This window comes from Mytilus edulis, chromosome 14 (genome assembly GCF_963676685.1).
Source record: "Mytilus edulis chromosome 14, xbMytEdul2.2, whole genome shotgun sequence".
Taxonomy (NCBI): domain Eukaryota; kingdom Metazoa; phylum Mollusca; class Bivalvia; order Mytilida; family Mytilidae; genus Mytilus; species Mytilus edulis.
In genome coordinates, this window is record NC_092357.1 from 15505327 (window position 1) to 15528492 (window position 23166).

A 23166-nucleotide genomic window follows, 5' to 3' on the forward strand; every position below is an offset into this window, starting at 1 on the left:
AGATTTTTAATTTCAGAAGGTGTATCCCTGACAAAATGTCCACTACAAAACGAAGTCATTAAAATTTGCTAATAAACAGTTTTATAAAATCAATGTAATTTTTGTTTGCAAGAGATATAAACATTAGGGTCTTACAAAAGAAGTGATGCTTTTTAAAACGGCAATTAAATTGTTTGTAAGAAAAATTGAGCACACCAAATGGACCAGAGTGATACCGTCTACGAAACGGATCAAATCTCCTTCAGTATCTGGTTTTAAAATTATGAAAAAAATATCAGTGTACAGCTTAATACATGCTTTGATGAATACAATCAGTCTTGTTACTATTGCAATATAGGGATTGTGGGGTAAAAATAAAACATGCGAATATGTCCCCTACGAAACGGTCACCTACGAAACAAGTATGGGAGAAAAACGTTTCGTAGTGGACACTACCACTACCATGCAGTCTTTTTTAAATTCTTTTTTCAATTTCGTTCGTGCAAAACAAATAACAAGGGTTAGTTTGATGTAATTTTTGTTATGTTTTTATTAACATAGAATTGGGTTGATGTCAACTACGAAACTTTTTGTCCACTACGAAACGGTTTTGTCAACTACGGAACGCATCAGAATGTCCACTACGTAACATGAGTTGTATCTTTATCGATTAAAAACAGTTTTCCAATTCAGAAAAAATTAGATTGTTCTAGTATATAAAGGAAACAAACTGGAATGTCTATAGGAAACATTTAAAATTGCAAAAATATGTGCGTTTAGAAGCAGTTTCCCTACGAAACAGTACACAAGTTATGAAAATAATATCATTTAAAGAGTATTTAAGATTGCACTTTTTGTTTACAAACAGATATATAATAGAGGCATTCAAAATAACTCTTGAAATTAAATTTTAGACAAGTTGATTTTCCATTTTTTTAGGTCTAGAAGTTACGCTTTTATTGCAAAACGCCCGTATATGTCACAGCTAGTATCAACCATCCATCTCTCGCATCATGTATATTGAACAGCTATTTGCTTTCAAATTGCTATACCCTACATTGATAATGAGAATGCTGTTTGTAAGATGTTTTCGTAGAATACAGTTGTATTGATTACCACCAAATATGTTTGCCCTTCATAGTCATATTTTTTGGACGCTTAAATAGATTGCTGTCTTATTTATTTATACCATACAATTCCATTTGAAATTATATCTTTCTGCATGTTCTACGCAAAATGATTTTTGTTGGAGGTTCCAGATAGTTGCTTACTAAAACACATTTTACCCTGCTTTACTATTTAGTTATATTTGTTTGAGATTCCGGCATATTTCCCACATGTTCATTCTTAGTCATAATTGATAGGATTTGTGTCTCTCACATTTCTATTCATAGCCATATTTGTGGGAGGTTTCTGGTACTTTGTTGTCTAATTGATTCTTACCGCACATTTCATATAAATACAAATATCTTTTTTAGATTTTAGTAGGTTGCGAACTACATGACTTATTTATAACCTATACAGTCATGTTTTGTAGAAGTTGTCGTCATACAAATTAAGAGTTATTTCCATTCATGTTTATATTTGTTCGATGTTTCCTACGTTTCTGCATTCATTGTTGTATTACAAGTTGCTGTTTCATTGATTTGTACCCACCATTTCTTTTCAATGTATGTTTTGTTGAAGGTTTCAGTAAACTACTTTGCAAATTTCTATACCCCATATAACATTTTATACGTTTTAGTAGGTTGCGAACTACATGACTTATTTATAGTCGGAGTCAGCTGAAGGACGCCTCCGGGTGCCGGAGTTTCTCGCTATATTAAAGACCCATTGTTGGCCTTCGGCTGTTATCTGCTCTATGGTCGGGTTGTTGTCGCTTTGACACATTCCCCGTTTCCTTTCTCAATTTTTAGTTCTGAGATGAGCGTTGGAATTTTTCATAGATCCTATTTCAATGACTTAAACCCAACATTTTCATTCATTTTTCATAATTTTACGATGTTTTTGTAGTTTGCTGTCTCACTGTAACCCATATGTTTATTCATAGTCGACTGGGGTAGGTTGGTCTATTATTGATTTCTCCCTACATTATTCAAGTCTAACACATTTGATTTTCATTTAATGTTGTCCTTCTGTAGATTTATCAGTATAATTATTGTAATTCAAAAAAGTACTGAAAAACATATAAAAACATATATATTCAACAATTTCAGTTTATTTAGTCTTAGAAACATGACATATGTTAATAGCTTACAAATAATTATGAAAATAATGTCACATGACTAATAAAATCTCGAGATTTCCGGTAGATCAATAGAAGATAAAGATAAAAAGTATCATGCATTTTGAAAAAAAAAAGCAATGAGTAAGGAATGACTTTAACAAGAGAAATAATATCAAAAACAAGGTGCACACTGAATAATCCGGGAAGACTGTTATTTCAAATAGTGCATCACATGTTTTGTTATTTCGATTCGATAGAAAAAAATATTACTGTTATTCTTTATAATTTAATTCTAATTTATATTTTAAAAGACGGGGAAAATCATAAAAAAAACTCTGGTGACGACACGGTCACATGACAAAATTATTTTTATGAGCTGATAGACAAGACACTTTCAGCCAATCAAAAGACGCATTACATCCAAAATTAAATTATAAACCATTAAATAACAAATTTAGTTTGCAGTCAGCATCATGTGATGCTAGACAACCTTTTTGCTGCACTAGTAAAGTTGTACTCATCTTGCATCGCAGCTTCCTGAAATGATATTTTAGCAAAGTATGCCTCACCAATTAACTGATGGGCTACGCCACAAATTATAGCTGTATTCGCTTTAAATAAATTAACATGAATACTATCGTTTTTCTTTGTTAATATAAGTTGTTGTAAGTAACGTCTACTCGATGGAATGTCCTGTAGATGGTAGTTACATAAGAAACCAAGAAAATATGCAAATGGTAAAGGATAATAACATGTGCGCTTCTTTGTAACATCTAGTTGTAATTCCTGTGGAATTATTGATGAATTAGGGCCAAATGTAAGAGTTTCAATTCTCAATGATCTTAATACTGAATACAACTTTTCTGTTTTCATCAGATTTAGAACGTGTTTTTGGATAAATGTTAACTCATATTTGGTCAATCCGGATCCAGTAAAAATTTTCTCATCTGTGTATTTCTGCAACGCATAATTTGTTAATCTTAAAGAGGCAACGTAATTTTTTCTAACATAGAGATATGAAGCTAAGATAAGCCATCCAGTCACTGCATCTGAATGCACACCTACAAACAAATGACTGAGATCGTGTTTGTACTTTGAGTATTGATGTTTGTTTTCTGCGCTATAAGATGTATAAAGATGTTTAGAAGTATCTGTAACAAACCAACATGACTTTGATAAATACAATGCAAATAGACTTTTACATGCAACAGTTCTAGAATGATGTAGACAATGATATAGTAGATGCATTTTCTTTAAATTTGATAAATCCGTAAATAGTTCAAATGTTGTAAAATTTACTTGAGTTAAAGGATGATTGTCTTTGTAGTATTGATAGTCTCTTAGGGTCACAGAATAAGCAAAACAATTAATTCCTCGCCCATATAAATTTGTAAGTATGGTTTCTAATTTTTCTTTGTTAGTAGCATTGAAACGTGAGTGGAAAAAGTTATTTTCAGGAATAAAATAATGTAGCAAGATTGAATATCTGACACAGTACAGTAACCTCTGTAGACATGCCATAAAACAAGGAATGGTATTATCTGGTCGCCATAAATTCGGATCTGTTTCTTCTGACATCCAAAACATTAATGTTTTTAAAAAATATGAACATAACAATCCCTTCAAATCAGCATCTTTCTCTACTATTTCCTTTAGCAGGATTGTTAACAGTCCATAGCATAAGAATTGTGTATGGTTGAAAGAATATATAAGAAATTTTTCTGCAACAGAAAATGAAATTCGCCATTCCAGATTTTCATTTGCTGATCCTTTGCATCCGATTGGAACAAATAGCACTCCACAAGATATTATTTTTGATATGATTTTAGGTGAAGGCCATGCAGTACGTGGTCTTCTTATCCATGGCTGTGTTTGAAATAGCCATTGATCACATTTAAGGCACACTACTTTATCCAATTGATCATCACAACTTGTTAGACATGGACCATGCGTTTTCACTAATCTGGGAAGTTTGAGTACAGCAAGTTTGAGACCAGCAAGTGACATAATCAACAGTTTATACTGTTCACTTGAAAGCATGTATCCTAGAGGATGTTTTTGCCACAAAGGTAATACTTTAAAAGCCAAATCCCAAACGTTATTTACTCGATAATGATTTAGACGACATAACTGTGTAAAACATGGTTGGGTCGCATCAGTGACCATAACTAAGGGAATTGTCAGACCATCAAGAGCAACATCTTTTTCTGATTCGTACACCTTAAACAATGGATTGATAGCCATTACATCCAAATCACTGCCTTTCATATCAAGTCCTTCACCTTTACTTCCACTGGTTATTGTTTTATGACCAAATGATTGTCCCAAATCTAAAATAGTGAAAACTAACCTCCTAATTTTCACAAGTTCTTCAGATCCAATATTTTGGCATAGATAAGTGTAAAATTTCAACGATTCACACTTCGAATTATCTGTGGCCATTCTCTCCATACTCGTTATGTCAATCTACAAAATAAGTTCCCACTACATTAAAATAAAGAAACAACAGTCTCTATACCTTTCATTAAAGAATCCAATGCGACTGTTATACAAGTGATAGGTTTAGCTAGCCATAAAACCCGCTTAATCTACCATTTTCTACATTTCTTTATCAAATTTGAAAAAAGAGGAACTGACGAAAGAGCATTGTCGTGCTTGGATTCTGGAAACATCCAAAGTTTAAGACATAACTTGTGGAATTTCCTTCAAATACTTTCTACAGAAATAATCTGAGGGGGGCATTATGTTTTTCCAGACTGTCTCTTCATTAATGTTAGTTTACGTTTTGGTTTTTTATAGTTTACCATGAACTTGAATCGTTGTACAGTTACTTGCAATGATGTGAACTTTTCTATATACATATATAAAAGGTTTCTGTACATATTCCACTGTCCATTGAACATGATAAAGGGATTATGTGAGTGAGGAAAGTCCTTTGAACAAATAGTATCGTTTCTATCATTAAAGATGTGAAGAATATAAGTCATCAGAAACCTGATGTTCAGTGGTTGTCGATGTGGTTCGGAAGTGTTTCTCGTTTTTTATTTATATTATACCGTTGGTTTTCCTGTTTGAATGGTTTTACACTAGTTATTTTTGGGGTCCTTTATAGCTTGCTGTTCGATGTGAGCCACTGCTCCGTGCTGGAGACCGTTCTTTGACCTATAATGGTTAACTTCAACTAAATTGTGACTTGTTTTTGTAACACTGCTAATAAAAAAAACGAAATTGTGACTTGAATTTCGCATTGGCCCTCATACTGATATCTGTAAAGTTTCTTAAATTCTTACCTTAAAGTATTTCTTTTCCGATTTGTAATAGCTAATTTTCTTCTCCTAAAAATATTATTGAACTATAGACACCTTTTCTGTGACTGTGATACATATTGTGTTGCTTTTTTGACTTTATTTATATATAACATGAATGACTTTATTTGGTCTCGTATTTTCTTTCCTAGAAAGAGGATAGTGAGTGTAAGTGCTTGAAGCTACTGTTTTTTCCCCAATTGTTTAAGATAACTAGTGCAATACTATGTGGGCTGACTTTAAGTAAAATAAAGTTTCCTTAAATATAATTGCTGTAACATTTTATACCAACTGTATTAAGTGTACCGGAAACAAATAAACGTAGATTTTAAAGAGTGCACAAAATATGCTGCATAACTACAATTGTCAAGTTCCGGTTTAGTATTCATTATATATTGGATTTTATATCAAATCTTAGATAACATCACGTGCGACTTTACTCGTTTTTTTGTTTTTTTCAAATTTTTCAAAACGGGTATTATTTCCATGTACCAAGCTAATACCAACCAACACATTTTCGACACGAGTCTTCTAGTTATGCATAACACATAGCTAGTTATAACCGACACAATCATTACACGGTTTTCCGTGTCATGCATATCTCGCATCTCTCGCAAGGGTGCTCGTGTTATGCATATTTCACAGCTAGTATCACTTATCCATCTCTCTCACGATAGGGCGTGTCATGTATATTGCACAGCTAGTATCACTCATCCATCTCTTGCACGATATGGCGTGTCATGTAGATTTCACAGCTTTTACCAACCATGTGTCTCTCGCATGGTTGGTCGTGTCATGTATGGGCGTTTTTCAATAGTACTTTCTTTTCCCAGCCATTTTAAAACAAATGTGTTTGATCTTTGCAAGTAATTTTTTGTACAGTCAGTACATTGAATTAGATTTAACATTTTTAAGCAAAGAATCAGTTTATTATTTAGAGGGATTGATAAGATATTGATTCCTGAATGGTCCAAAACAACCAAAATGACATGTCCCTAGACCGCATGTTCAACATTCATACTCTAAAATATCGTAAAAAAATGTAGAAATAAATGTTATTTTTACTTAATATAAGTTCTTTAATAATTCAAAAGTATGTTCAGAGCCAACATATTTTAATAAACAGCTTTCAACATAAGATTTTTAATTTCAGAAGGTGTATCCCTGACAAAATGTCCATTACAAAACGAAGTCATTAAAATTTGCTAATAAACAGTTTTATAAAATCAATGTAATTTTTGTTTGCAAGAGATATAAACATTAGGGTCTTACAAAAGAAGTGATGCTTTTTAAAACGGCAATTAAATTGTTTGTAAGAAAAATTGAGCACACCAAATGGACCAGAGTGATACCGTCTACGAAACGGATCAAATCTCCTTCAGTATCTGGTTTTAAAATTATGAAAAAAATATCAGTGTACAGCTTAATACATGCTTTGATGAATACAATCAGTCTTGTTACTATTGCAATATAGGGATTGTGGGGAAAAAATAAAACATGCGAATATGTCCCCTACGAAACGGTCACCTACGAAACAAGTATGGGAGAAAAACGTTTCGTAGTGGACACTACCACTACCATGCAGTCTTTTTTAAATTCTTTTTTCAATTTCATTCGTGCAAAACAAATAACAAGGGTTAGTTTGATGTAATTTTTGTTATGTTTTTATTAACATAGAATTGGGTTGATGTCAACTACGAAACTTTTTGTCCACTACGAAACGGTTTTGTCAACTACGGAACGCATCAGAATGTCCACTACGTAACATGAGTTGTATCTTTATCGATGAAAAACAGCTTTCCAATTCAGAAAAAATTAGATTGTTCTAGTATATAAAGGAAACAAACTGGAATGTCTATAGGAAACATTTAAAATTGCAAAAATATGTGCGTTTAGAAGCAGTTTCCCTACGAAACAGTACACAAGTTATGAAAATAATATCATTTAAAGAGTATTTAAGATTGCACTTTTTGTTTACAAACAGATATATAATAGAGGCATTCAAAATAACTCTTGAAATTAAATTTTAGACAAGTTGATTTTCCATTTTTTTAGGTCTAGAAGTTACGCTTTTATTGCAAAACGCCCGTATATGTCACAGCTAGTATCAACCATCCATCTCTCGCATCATGTATATTGAACAGCTATTTGCTTTCAAATTGCTATACCCTACATTGATAATGAGAATGCTGTTTGTAAGATGTTTTCGTAGAATACAGTTGTATTGATTACCACCAAATATGTTTGCCCTTCATAGTCATATTTTTTGGACGCTTAAATAGATTGCTGTCTTATTGATTTATACCATACAATTCCATTCGAAATTATATCTTTCTGCATCTTCTACGCAAAAATATTTTTGTTGGAGGTTCCAGATAGTTGCTTACTAAAACATTTTTTACCCTGCTTTACTATTTAGTTATATTTGTTTGAGATTCCGGTAGGTTGTTGTCTTTTTGGCATATTTCCCACATGTTCATTCTTAGTCATAATTGATAGGATTTGTGTCTCTGACATTTCTATTCATAGCCATATTTGTGGGAGGTTTCTGGTACTTTGTTGTCTAATTGATTCTTACCGCACATTTCATATAAATACAAATATCTTTTTTAGATTTTAGTAGGTTGCGAACTACATGACTTATTTATAACCTATACAGTCATGTTTTGTAGAAGTTGTCGTCATACAAATTAAGAGTTATTTCCATTCATGTTTATATTTGTTGGATGTTTCCTACGTTTCAGAATTCAATGTTGTATTACAAGTTGCTGTTTCATTGAATTGTACCCCACATTTCTTTTCAATGTATGTTTTGTTGAAGGTGTCAGTAAACTACATTGTAAATCTCTATACCCCATATTACATTTTATACGTTTAGTAGGTTGCGAACTAAATGACTTATTTATAGTCGGAGTGTATTAAGACGTCCATTATCACTGAACTAGTATACATATTTTGTAAGGGGCCAGCTGAAGGACGCATCCGGGTGCCGGAGTTTCTCGCTACATTAAAGACCCATTGTTGGCCTTCGGCTGTTGTTTGCTCTATGGTCGGGTTGTTGTCGGTTGAAAACAAAACTTTACGACAAAAGAGATGATTTCAGCTTTCCAATTGTGAACTTTCCATTTCTAAGTAGCAATATTCCAGCAGCACCTGCATACGGGGTATATATCTCCCAATTGATACGATATTCCCGTGCTTGCATTTCCTATCATGATTTTCTTGATAGAGGTTTGCTGCTCACAAGGAAGCTATTAAACCAAGAGTTCCAAATGGTGAAGTTGAAATCATCCCTTCGTAAATTTTACGGACGCCATCACGAGTTGGTTGACCGTTATGGAATAACCGTTTCACAAATGATATCGGATATGTTCCTTACGTCGTAACTACAATCCCCTTCCCTTTCATGAATATGACCTACCGAATTAGACTATTTACCGGATTTGTAATCACATAAGCAACACGACGGGTGCCACATGTGGAGCAAGATCTGCTTACCCTTCCGGAGCACCTGAGATCACCCCTAGTTTTTGGTGGGGTTCGTGTTGTTTATTCTTTAGTTTTCTATGTTGTGTCGTGTGTACTATTGTTTTTCTGTTTGTCTTTTTCATTTTTAGCCATGGCGTTGTCAGTTTGTTTTAGATTTATGAGTTTGACTGTCCCTTTGGTATCTTTCGTCCCTCTTTTTGACACATTCCCCATTTCCTTTCTCAATTTTTAGTTCTGAGATGAGCGTTAGAATTTTTCATAGATCCTATTTCAATGACTTAAACCCAACATTTTCATAATTTTACGATGTTTTGGTAGTTTGCTGTCTCACTGTAACCTATATGTTTATTCGTAGTCGACTGGGGTAGGTTGGAATATTATTGATTTCTCCCTACATTATTCAAGTTTAACACATTTGATTTTCATTTAATATTTTCCTTCTGTAGATTTATCAGTATAATTATTATAATTCAAAAAAGTACTGAAAAACATATAAAAACATATATATTCAACAATTTCAGTTTATTTAGTCTTAGAAACATGACATATGTTAATAGCTGACAAATAATTATGAAAATAATGTCACATGACTAAGAAAATCTCGAGATTTCCGGTAGATCAATAGAAGATAAAGATAAAAAGTATCATGCATTTTGAAAAAGAAAAAAAAAGCAATGAGTAAGGAATGACTTTAACAAGAGAAATAATATCAAAAACTAGGTGCACACTGAATAATCCGGGAAGACTGTTATTTCAAATAGTGCATCAAATGTTTTGTTATTTCGATTCGATAGAAAAAAATATTACTGTTATTCTTTATAATTTAATTCTAATTTATATTTTAAAAGACGGGGAAAATCATAAAAAAAAACTTTGGTGACGACACGGTCACATGACAAAATTATTTTTATGAGCAGATAGACAAGACACTGTCAGCCAATCAAAAGACGCAGTACATCCAAAATTAAATTATAAACCATTAAATAACAAATTTAGTTTACAGTCAGCATCATGTGACGCTAGACAACCTTGTTGCTGCACTAGTAAAGTTGTACTCATCTTGCATCGCAGCTTCCTGAAAAGATATTTTAGCAAAGTATGCCTCATCAATTAACTGATGGGCTACGCCACACATTATAGCTGTATTAGCTTTAAATAAATTAGCATGAATACTATCGTTTTTCTTAATATAAGTTGTTGTAAGTAACGTCTACTCGATGGAATGTCCTGTAGATGGTAGTTACATAAGAAGCCAAGAAAATATGCAAATGGTAAAGGATAATAACATGTGCGCTTCTTTGTAACATCTAGTTGTAATTCCTGTGGAATTATTGATGACTTAGGGCCAAATGTAAGAGTTTCAATTCTCAATGATCTTAATACTGAATACAACTGTTCTGTTTTCATCAGATTTAGAACGTGTTTTTGGATAAATGTTAACTCATATTTGGTAAATCCGGATCCAGTAAAAATTTTCTCATCTGTGTATTTCTGCAACGCATAATTTAGTAATCTTATAGAGGCAACGTATTTTTTTCTAACATAGAAAAATGAAGCTAAGATAAGCCATCCAGTCACTGCATCTGAATGCACACCTACAAACAAATGACTGAGATCGTGTTTGTACTTTGAGTATTGATGTTTGTTTTCTGCGCTATAAGATGTATAAAGATGTTTAGAAGTATCTGTAACAAACCAACATGACTTTGATAAATACAATGTAAATAGACTTTTACATGCAACAGTTCTAGAATGATGTAGACAATGATATAGTAGATGCATTTTCTTTAAATTTGATAAATCCGTAAATAGTTCAAATGTTGTAAAATTTACTTGAGTTAAAGGATGATTGTCTTTGTAGTATTGGCTTTGATAGTCTCTTAGGGTCACAGAATAAGCAAAACAATTAATTCCTCGCCCATATAAATTTGTAAGTATGGTTTCTAATTTTTTCTTGTTACTAGTATTGAACCGTGATTGGAAAAAGTTATTTTCAGGAATAAAATAATGTAGCAAGATTGAATATCTGACACAGTACAGTAACCTCTGTAGACATGCCATAAAACAAGGAATGGTATTATCTGGTCGCCATAAATTCGGATCTGTTTCTTCTGACATCCAAAACATTAATGTTTTTAAAAAATATGAACATAATAATCCCTTCAAATCAGCATCTTTCTCTACTATTTCCTTTAGCAGGATTTTTAACAGCCCATAGCATAAGAATTGTGTATGGTTGAAAGAATATATAAGAAATTATTCTGCAACAGAAAATGAAATTCGCCATTTCAGATTTTCATTTGCTGATCCTTTGCATCCGATTGGAACAAATAGCACTCCACAAGATATTATTTTTGATATGATTTTAGGTGAAGGCCATGCAGTAAGTGGTCTTCTTATCCATGGCTGTGTTTGAAATAGCCATTGATCACATTTAAGGCACACTACATTATCCAATCGATCATCAATACTTGTTAGACATGGGCCATGCGTTTTCGCAAATCTGGGAAGTTTGAAATCAGCAAGTTTGAGATCAGCAAGTTTGAGATCAGCAAGTGACATAATAAACAGTTTATACTGTTCACTTGAAAGCATGTATCCTAGCGGATGTTGTTGCCACCAAGGGAATACTTTTAAAATAAAATCCCAAACGTTATATACTCGATGATGATTTAGATGACATAACTGTGTAAAACATGGTTGGGTTGCATCAGTGACCATAACTAAGGGAATTGTCAGACCATCAAGAACAACATCTTTTTCTGATTCGTACACCTTAAAAAGTGGAAGTATAGTCATTACATCCAAATCGCTGCCTTTCATATCAAGTCCTTCACCTTTACTTCCACTGGTTATTGATTTATGACCATATGATTGTCCCAAATCTAAAATAGTGAAAACTAACCTTCTTATTTTCACAAGTTCGTCAGATCCAATATTTTGGCATAGATAAGTGTAAAATTTCAACGATTCACACTTCGAATTATCTGAGGACATTCTCTCCATACTCGTTATGTCAATCTACAAAATAAGTTCCCACTAAATTAAAATAAAGAAACAACAGTCTCTATACCTTTCATTAAAGAATCCAATGCGACTGTTATACAAGTGATAGGTTTAGCTAGCTACAAAACCCGCTTAATCTACCATTTTTTACATTTTTTTTATCAAATTTGAAAAAAGAGGAACTGACGAAAGAGTATTGTCGTGTTTGGATTCTGGAAACATCCAAAGTTTAAGACATAACTTGTGGAATTTCCTTCAAATACTTTCCCCAGAAAAAATCTGAGGAGGGCATTATGTTTTCCAGACTGTCTCTTCATTGATGTTAGGTTACGTTTTGGTTTTTTATAGTTTACCATGAACTTGATCTCTGTACAGTTACTTGTAATGATGTGGACTTTTTTTACATACATTAATAAAAGGTTTTTGTCCATATTCCACAGTCCATTGAACATGATAAAGAGATTGTGTGAGTGAGGAAAGTCCTATGAACAAATATTATCGTTTCTATCATTAAAGATGTAAAGTCATCAGAAACCTGATGTTCAGTGGTTGTCGATGTGGTTCGGAAGTGTTTCTCGTTTTTTATTTATATTATACCGTTGGTTTTCCTGTTTGAATGGTTTTACACTAGTTATTTTTGGGGTCCTTTATAGCTTGCTGTGATGTGAGCCACTGCTCCGTGCTGGAGACCGTACTTTGACCTATAATGGTTAACTTCAACAAATTGTGGCTTGATTTTTTTCTAATCAAAAAACGAAATGATGACTTGGATGGAGAGATTTCCCATTGGTCCTGATACTTATATCAGTAAAATTTCTTAAACTCTTACCTTGAATTATTTCTTTTCCAATTTGTAATAGCTAATTTTCTTCTTCTAAAAATATTATTGAACTATAGACAACTTTACTGTGACTGTGATATATATTGTGTTGCTGTATTGACTTTATTTATATATAACATGTATGACTTTATTTGGTTTCGTATTTTCTTTCCTAGAAAGAGGATAGTGAGTGTAAGTGCTTGAAGCTACTGTAATACTAAACAGTTTAAAGTAGATGAATAATACAGTAAAACAGTAGTATACCGCTGTTCGGATAATTTTAAATACGAAAACAAAAGTATTGGATTTCTTTTCTTTATTTTGATTAACATTGTTAGAAAAACAATGAGAAACGGGGAAAATATCATTAACTTTATAAGGAAATACAGATATTTCTTTGTTAATTTTCTCCATTTTCTTCTAGTAACCATCAACCCATCCTTGAGGTTACACTCCTACTTGATATATATAGATTGCACTGAAATGATTTTTTCTTATCTATCCTTAATATCGTATTTATCAATTGCTTAAGTAGGCATTTAAAAGTACAATACCATGTGGGCTAACTCAGATTTCTGATTCGAATTGATAAATTGCAAAGTTTTTTGGTTTAGAATAAAGTAAAGAGTAAAATTATACATGGTAGACTATATTTTACAGATGTAAAAATGAGGGACGAAAGATACCAGAGGGGCAGTCAACTGTTTATATTCAAATATTAAAACATATTACTAATTTAATTACAAGGATATGTGCAATAGCAGAAAGACATATTTTTGTCACTACATGTATGCCATGAATGATTTGAGTGCCATAAAACATTACGAAGAATTTACCTTTTGATTTTATATAAACTCGCAGTATAAAGTTATCAAATCAAGTCTGAAAAACCCCCAACTAAGGAGCAATAATGTCTGACTTTGTTTTATTTTGTCTTGATATGACATCAACATTGTTATGAATGTCCTTGTTTTCATTATTCTTTGTTATACAGGGAGACGGAAGAGGTGTAAGGAATCCAGGAGGAAATTGGTTGACTACAATTGTTTCAAACGACTTTAATAGGAACAAATGGTAAAAACATGATAAAAAATAGTATTTTGGGAAAAAAGTAAAATCACAAAAAATACTGAACTCCATGGAAAATTTAAAAAGAAAAGTCCCTATTCAAATGGTAAATCATAAGCTCAAACAGACCAAAGGAATGGATAACAATCATTTTGACTCAGTTAAAATAAAGATGATGGTAGCGGTATTAATATTTAAACTTGTTCATTTATGATAGGGGTCATATAGACAAAAGTAAAATTTCAATGCTGTGCTCGACTACTATCTATAAAACTGTCCATGCAAGTTTCCTATGAAATTTACATTTATCTAAGCTAGATTTCATATTATCATTGCATGGTCTTTAAGATACAGCTAATGGGTAGACGTTAAGCTTATTATGTTTTCAAGTTATACAAGTCGTTGGTGTGAATTTAAGAGATACTGTATTCTTTATTTGCAAGTATTTTTGTAAGGTTAATACAAGAAATAGAAAATAAATAATATTTTCCAGAGTTATACCTCTTTCCTTGTACTTACGTTTAGAATGTACAATAGTTGTGAATTATGTAAAAAGTAAAATCTGAGCTCTGAGGAAAATTCAAAACGGAAAGTCCCTAATGACAAAATCGAAAGCTAAAAACACTTCAAACGAATATGCATATTCCTTACTTGGTACATGCACTTTCATATGTTGAAAATGGAGGATTGAACCTGTGTTTATAGCTATAACTCCATAAGCATACTAAATGCATGTCCAGTTGTAAAAAGATTTAGATTTTTCTGAACATAGAATCCCTGTATAATTTATATCGTGTATACAGTTCCCGTATTTTCCGAAGACTTTGGCAGGTATATTTTCTTTGTCGTTGAACTCATTTAAATAATTCAGCAACTGCTAAACAGTATAGTATTGCATTTTGTATTTTTGCACGTATTGCCAGTAACAGGACAACTGAATTTGGTATACATAATTATTAAGTATAAATGTTTTGTGTAGTTATATTACAATATATAAACTGTTTGATAAAGGAATTGACAGTTCACTTTGAATCTCCACATGCTTCATGAATAATCATAGATAAATGCAACAGTAGTATACCGCTGTTCGAAAGTCGTACACTAAAACGACTATTTGATAACAACTGCCATATTCCTGAATTGGTAGAGTACATTTTAAGAAAAAAATGTAGGTTGAATTTGTTTAATAGGTCTGTGCTATGCCTAATTTCAAGAAAAGATGAAGAATTTTAATTGAATACCTATATTACACATGTTACAAAATCGTCATAACAAGTAACGTTATATTGATTGGTCGACCAAGTGCTCCACGAAACTTCTTTCTTATTTATTTACATAAATTGTATCTGATTCAGCAAGGGCTTCAAAGTTCTTTGAAAATACCTACTCTAGTTGTCGATACTACAAATTTCAAAAGAGAACAATCATACAACTTAATATGTTCCTTCAGGAAACATTATTATACATGTAATCACATGGCAAATCAAAAGCGCAAACACATCAAACAATGGAAAACAACTGCCATATTCCTGACTTGGTACAGGCATTTTCTATTGTAGCAAATGGTGGATTAAACCTGGTTTCAAAGCGATATAACTAAACCTCTCAATTGTATGACAGTTGCATAAAATGTCATTATTTAAACCACGATATGTGAACAAAACAAACGATCACAAAAGATTAATATGTCAAAAATAAGGCTACAGCAGTCAACGTTGTGTTATAATGATAATCGCTGGTTTAAAATGTGAACCATCGGTAGGAGATATAATATTAAAATCAGTACTTCAGATCAAGTAAAACTATGTCAATGTTAATGGACCAAAGATTTTCAAGGACTCAATGGCTATTTTGAATGTACTGCAGTTTCATTTACCTGTGATCTGCACATATTTATAACGTCAAATCTGGGGATTTTGTTGTCAATCTTATCTACTTTGAATAATGTAAATGTAGAAAATTGAACTAGTACACGTACTGGTGGCTTGAAAATCAAAGAACTGAAGAGCTTTAGGCCCGACGTGTTCTGGTTCTTTCTTCTATTTTCTATATAATTAGGGTATACACATAGTTTCGGCACCGACATATCTGTTTTTCGAATTAAGTACTGTCAAAGCTTTGGAACAAGCACTGTCGGCTAGGAACCGAAAGTACAGAAACCTGACTAGATCTATTTATATTTATCAATTACACTTATAGACGCTTTTTTTAAAGACAAAACAAATAATAGGAAATGTGTTTTATTTGAACATCCGTATAATAGATACATTTTCATTTTACTTCCATAGCTGTTCTTTATACAAAGGTTAATGTGCAACAATACTTCATACAGTATGAAAAAATCAAGTTTAACAATGTTTCCCGTAGAACAAAAAAACATTTGAAGTCATCAATCACACTTTTTTTTCAATTTGTTGATGTGTCATAATGAATGACAAATCACAACCTTTTTCAGTTATTTATAATTGAGCTGAATATTTTTTGGTCTTTCAGGAGGGAGTGTCTGTAGTGATTTGATTATCAATACCGTCTCTCTCTATCACCATGTCAGATGGCATTTTTGTTACTATTTGTTGGTCTGTTAATTGTTGGGATTCTTGTATCAAAGTACAAAACGGACACAGAATTACCGCAATGATATCTTTTGGAACAGATCCAGAAATGTTATATTGAATTCGAATTTGTCTTCGTAGATAAACAGCTAGCACTACATTCAGTGGTGGTATAGCGCATAACAATCCTGAAATACATACAGAAAAAGAACTTTCAAAATAAGGAAAATAAGCATAAATTGAACATTCAAAACTAGTACAAGAAAGACAGATAACATCGTTTATCGTCCTTCCCTATGCCTATATCACCCTGCTTTGTCGCTTCGTAATTCCCGTATCAAGGCTTCAAAACGGACCATGCATTATCAGTGACGTCACAATGTGAGAGAAGAAGTTATCAGCGACATCACAATGTGAGGAAGACGTTATTAACACTGCTTTCGTCAAGCGTAAAACTATCTTAGAAAGAGGGAAATGACCAGTAATTAATATAATGATAAATAGATAATCAGGTTTTCTACACATTGATATCGTAACATATCAGCCGGTCGACACAATGTGAAACTTTTTAACTCGTTCGCTGCGCTCACTCGCCAAACAGGTTCACATTGTGGCTCGCGGCTGATATTTTACGATATCAATGCGTAGAAAACCAGTTAATATTTACGAAGAAGGAGAAAAAGGATGAACATTCGAACACCAGTATACATAGTACTCTTATTTTGAAATTATTGCGGTGTCTGAATCCTGAAATAAAAAATATCTTTTAAATTAGAATGAATAAGCATAATTCATACCAAGTGAACATTTTAAACTAGTTAAAGAAAGACAGATAATAACATGGTAGAAGAAAAAAGATGAACAGACGATCACCAGTTAACATAATTTTTTCTAGAATCGTAAGAATTAATCTCGCATTTTTGTCCTCAAAATTTACATATCAGATGAAAACCATATTTTCTGAATTCTGAATTCTGATTCTGAAACTGGCGATGTAAAAACCATGGTAAAATTGATGTGTTCTAGGTCTCAACCTTCTACCTGATAATTGTTTTGCCCATAGAACCATAATTAGAAAAATAGATGTCAAAAAGTAAAAAAAAAAAAATGGAAATTGAATGATGAGCCCAGAAATGTTTGTTTAAATCTGTGTTAATGCTCGATGTGTATAGATATATATTTATTTCTATGCTTGAACACACTAATTATACGATGGCAGAACGGGAAAATGAAGAATGATTGTAAAATCCTGGCAAAATTGTAGGCATTTCAACTAAATTTTAGAATGTTCAAAAGGAATAACAAAGTGGTGTCAATAAATAGCATGTTGCGTCAAAGTACATAATGACTATTCAAAATTTATTACTCTGATCCTTTTTGTAATCATAAAAGTAAATCACATAGGGCTTACCATATGGTATATATAAAACAAAGATGTGGTAAAATTGCCAATGAGAAAACTCGTCACATGAGACAAAATGATCAATAAATTTAAAACTAAAGGTCATCGTACGGCCTTCAACAATGAACAAAGCTCAAACCGAATTCTCAGCTATAAAAGGACTCGAAAGGACAAATATGAAACAATTCGAAAGAGGAAACTTACGGCCTAATTTATGTACCAAATAATTAACGAAATACAAATATGTTAAACCTCAACAAACAAAAACAACTGAATTACAGGCTCCAGATTAACTGTGGCGGAAGTTGAATCTAAGTCATGACCCTTTGCCCGACGTTTATATCATTTAACGAAATTAAAAATCACACAATTATAAAAACAAACTACGAAGACTGTTAATAACATGCATGATGCAACAGTTATCAGCAGTTAAAGTAAACATAAAAATTACACCAATCGCGAGCATCTATTCAAAAGTTGAAGACATTTTTCTATTGTAATGCAAAGCAGTTGTCTTAAGTTATTGGTGTGGTTAAGCTGCGGTCAGGCTGGTCTTTTTTCTAAGAAGTCATGAAATCAAAGTCATGAATATAAGATAGCATGGAAGACTTAAGGGTATGCGATACAGTTTTGAATTTTCATCGGAGTTCAGTATGTTTTTATTTAATTTTTTGTATGGTTGGACATTGATTTTATGTACGTGCTGGTGGACATCTCTTCCCTTAGGTTATTACCAGCCCAGTAGTCAGCACTTTGGTAAAATTGATATGAATATCAATTATATGGTCATTTTTTTCTGTTTACAAAACATTGAATTTTTCGAAAAACTAAGGATTTTCTTATCTCAGGAATAGATAACCTTAACCGTATTTTGCACAACTTTTTGGAATTTTGAGTCCTTCATGCTCTTTAACTTTGTACTTGTTTGGTTTTATGACTATTTTGGTCTGAGCGTCAGTGATGAGTCTTATGTAGACGAAACGCGCGTCCGTCGTATTAAATCATAATCCTTGTACCTTTGATAACGTTTTATGTAGTTATTTATAGTCTTTCGTTTGCATGTTCGTTTTTGAATTTTTTAATAGTTTTTTTTAACATGATACTGTCACTTTTTAACTTATCAGTTTCTCCGTTTTGTATCTTCAGCCTAGTTTTGTCACTCGGAATCGCAATAGGGGACTAATGGGGGGGGGAGGGTTCTGGTCAAGGATCCCGCTTATTGATTTTCAGGTTCCCGTATCCCTCTTACACTATGTACGTAAGCAATTCTAATTTTTTTTCTAATTTCCCTCGTCCCGCTAGACTTCATTTTCCGTTTTCATGGCACACTTATTTGACTTTCACATGTCACGCTTGCAAAAAATCGGCAATCACGCGTCAAGCTTAGATCCCAAATAAGACCCACGCAATAAACAGCAAATGATCAGCTCAGATGTTGTATAGAAAGGATTTCATGCAGGAATGACATTTGCTTGTAAAACTTATATTTGAATAAGGAAACTCATGGGTTTGAGTAATTAATCTAATGGATTTTACAAATACGGGTATAAGATATATAGATATCAGAACAGAGAGTGGATAAAGAAAATGTGTAAAAGGGAGAACAATCCAACCAAAAAAGCAGAAAAAAACACAAGGCTTTCAATTGGTCTTCAGGGCAACGAGAAAAACCTAAACACGAAGGCGGGCTTCAGCTGTCCTTTTAACAATGGTGTAAACGAAATGCACGCCATACCTTACTCCGAAACAATCAATTGAATCAAATTAAAAAAAAAGACTAACACGGGCTGAAGGTTCTTGACTTGGGACAGACACCAAAATGCGAGATCTAGACCTTTTATCTTTTTGCCATTATGGAATAAAGAAACACACAGCAACTCGAGCAGTAAACCAAAGTGTAAAAGAAGTGCGAGACCGATGTTAGAATGGGTAACAGATAAAAAAAAAGCTAAACAAAATGTCAATGATCAATGACTACGTATGGTACTGGCAGCTACAGCTATAGACCTAACTTAAACTGATTCAAAGATTGTGTCTTTTTATGTTTTTATTAATTCACATTCATTTAATCTGCTTTATTACAGGAAATAACGCAGATAGTTTCATCACAAAAGAAAGTAAAATCGCCTATTTTGTTAACCAAAAAAGAATAAAGTAAAATGATCCCATTTTCCTTACATAAAAGTATTTTATAGGATCTATTTTAAATATCTTATTTAGAAATTCTGTCATTTCATTTTCTTTCTATTCTCAAAAAGTCTTGTCCTGTTTAGTCCATGAGACGAGTACTACAATGTATTATAGTTATGTTATAATGGATTCATATAAGTGCTTACTTCTTGTTTCATATTTCTTTAATGTCGCTTGAAAACAACCTGAACAAAGTCTGACCTTTTCTTTGAATCATCATACAAAATATATTTTTAGAAAAGTATTTGAAAATTCTAATTTGTTTTTGTTTATATCATGTATATCTCATGATACTTTTGTTGCATTTCTGACCTCAGTTTTTGTGCACCAAAAGAAAAGTAAGTTGTAGCCTCATAATAAGGTCATGAGGAGTTCGACAGAATGTCCCTGTAGGATTCACTGTTCCCTACCAAAACTCCCACTCCATATCCTCTTATTCCCTTACCCTTACTCCTAATGCGCTCCCCAAGCCCACGCTTCCCTACATCCTTACTACTCAGCGATTTGACTCAAAACTGATAAACTGATGTTTACAGAATGGCTAGGTCCGCACACATTGTACCTAAATTCAATAACAACTTTCATAAGCATATATCTGTAACAATTTACCAAATATATTAAGTGTTGAAGAGTATCTACATCATACATGTATTAGAGTGTTCTGGATGAAGAGTATATATTTAAGTGTCCCGGAAACAATTAAACGGGAAAGTGGACAAGATGTCCCGCTAGATGGCCAACTTTCGTCATAATATTATTTGTATTATAGTCAAGTTTATTTGAATGGGCATCACGTGCGAATTTTCATTAAACATTTTTGTTATCTTCCGCAATTATTAGATTACATTGGTTTGTTTTCGTAGTAGTGTGGGACTCGTTTTTCGTCCTGTTCATATGCTTATACAAATAAACTTGATAATTTCCGACAATGTATTTGTCTTGTTGTAAGTTATCCGCCTGTAAGATGCATGATCCTCTATTTGTTGAAGGATTCATATGAGTGCCTGGATGGGGCGTTCATCAATGCCGTATTTTTAATTTTTAAGCCTATTTTTTCTGTTCTTTAGAAATGTTCATTATATATTTAAGAACCTCATAATATTTCTAAATTTATTTTTCTATATTCGGTTTATTTGTTGGACCCATTCAGACACTCATATCTAATTAATGAATAAAGCCAGCTATTCATGATATAAAACTTATTGTTCACTTGTTTTTCCTCTACCTTTAATAATTTGTATAACATTTTAAATGTATGTCTTGTTGTAAGTTATCAATCTGTGACATACATGATAATCTTCAATTTACTGAAGGTTGTCACGTTAATGGTTAAAGTAGAACAGGAAGTAAAATACAAGTGAATTAATTAATTGATTCTTACCATGTAGTAAACAATTTTTATCCATCAGCTGTGCATTCTTCCCGAACGTGTAACATGGTACTAGATAAGTCCTGATACTAAGCCCAATGTTTCCAAAACACTCAATATAACTGTACTTCCAGTCTGATGACATAATGTTGAATAGATCTTCGACCAAATACGGAAACAAAACGTCTATTGAGACATTGTGTTTTTATAAATTTAATCGGTTTAACAGTTTATAGGTAAACTCAAAGATAAAAATTACACTTTGAGGTCGTTTACTATCGTTTAAACTAACACATGAATGCTCATTAATCTAAATCAATTATCCTCACATACCAGCTCCTGTGTTCTACCAGGGGTAATCTAAGCAGGATCACCCCTACCAAACTCTACGTCAAGTTTCTTTGTTCTGCATGCTTTCCGTTGTTCTGTAACATTTTGGTGGGAGTGTTAAATTTACTATAAAACTTTCAAATATCTATACCTAATAGACTAACCCTCATCATGTATGTAGAAAAATCAAGTGTCTATGCTGGGATACGACCTCAAGGCCATTAGCATTTAAGATCACATAAACCCACGATTCAAACCCCTAAACCAGGGCGACTTGTTTCAAACGCACTGTTAATTTAACATATTAAAACATAACGTGCAAATATCTATCTAAATATTTAAATTGCTTTTGATATCTTTCATCTAAATAAGATATTTAGTAGTTAAAGCTTTAAACTTTATGTATGCAGTGCTTTGAGCCTTACAACTGGTAAAGCTTTAGATTTTGCTAATATTTAAACGTCTGTTAAATATACAATTCTATACTAATTAAATAGTAATTATTATATGATACATTATATGATACATCGAATAGCATAATTACCAACCTGTTTTTGGCTATATCAAACTTTTTAAAATTAATATGTGACGTCACTTTTTGTTTTACGTGTTCTGTGGTTAGAAGAATTATTCTAAATACTAAGGATTTATCCCAGGCATAGATAACCATAGCACAACTTTGGCACAACATCAATGCTCTTCAACTTTGTTCTTGTTTGGCTTTCTGTACTATTTTGATCTGAGTGTCACTGGTGGGTCTTGTGTAGATGAAATGCACATATGATGTATTAAATTATAAGCCTGGTACCTTTGAAAACTATAAGCTTCTCGAAATGTCCTATTGTAAGGCAGCAACCATTTGATTTTCCGTGTGTGTGTGTGGGGGGGGGGGGGGGGGGGGGAGTGGCAGGGCTTTTGTTTTTTTTTCCGGACAAACATTACAAAAACTGGAAACAAACTTTTTTTTCCAAAAAAATCCATAGCCCAATCCCTCCCCCCCCCAAAAAAAAAAATCAAATGGTTGATGCCTAATGTTCATTTGTGTATTTCTCTGTCTTGAATATGCTTGCATTTATTGGTACTGTAGTCATGTCATGTAGTGTTGTCATTTAAGTGCTACATTTAACATTGCCATAAAAGCGCGAGGTTTGGCTAGCCGCAAAACCAGGTTCAACACACAATTTTTTCTTAAAATCTCCTTTACCAAGTCAGGAAAACGGCAGTTGTTATCTATTAGTTTGTTTCTGTGTGTGTTGCATTGTCGATTGTTTTTGTTGCTCTTCAGTGTTTATGTTGCTTCGTTGTTTTCCTCTTATAATTGATGTGTTTCCCTCAGTTTTAGTTTGTAACCTGGATTTATTTTCTCTCAATCGATTTATGACTTTCGAACAGCAGTATACTACTGTTGCCTTTATTTAGGTAACGACTT

At 32.7% G+C, this 23166-nt stretch overlaps 1 protein-coding gene and 1 long non-coding RNA gene across 2 annotated transcripts; both read right to left on the bottom strand.

Moving 5' to 3' along the window:
* Positions 1-2677: 2677 nt before the first annotated feature.
* Positions 2678-4657, bottom strand: LOC139503998 (uncharacterized). Its single transcript, XM_071294047.1, has one exon. The coding sequence runs from the start codon at positions 4655-4657 to the stop codon at positions 2678-2680; it is 1980 nt and encodes a 659-aa protein (XP_071150148.1).
* Positions 4658-16118: 11461 nt separating this feature from the next.
* LOC139502710 (uncharacterized) lies at positions 16119-21999 on the bottom strand. Its single transcript, XR_011658914.1, has 2 exons — positions 21420-21999; positions 16119-16634 (listed from the first exon to the last, which is right to left on the bottom strand). It is a non-coding gene; the product is annotated as an uncharacterized lncRNA (long non-coding RNA).
* Between the last annotated feature and the right edge of the window lie 1167 nt (positions 22000-23166).

Coding starts and splice junctions, on each gene's coding strand:
- LOC139503998 (XM_071294047.1), bottom strand. CDS start 4,657: ATGGAGAGAATGGCCACAGATAATTCGAAGTGTGAATCGTTGAAATTT.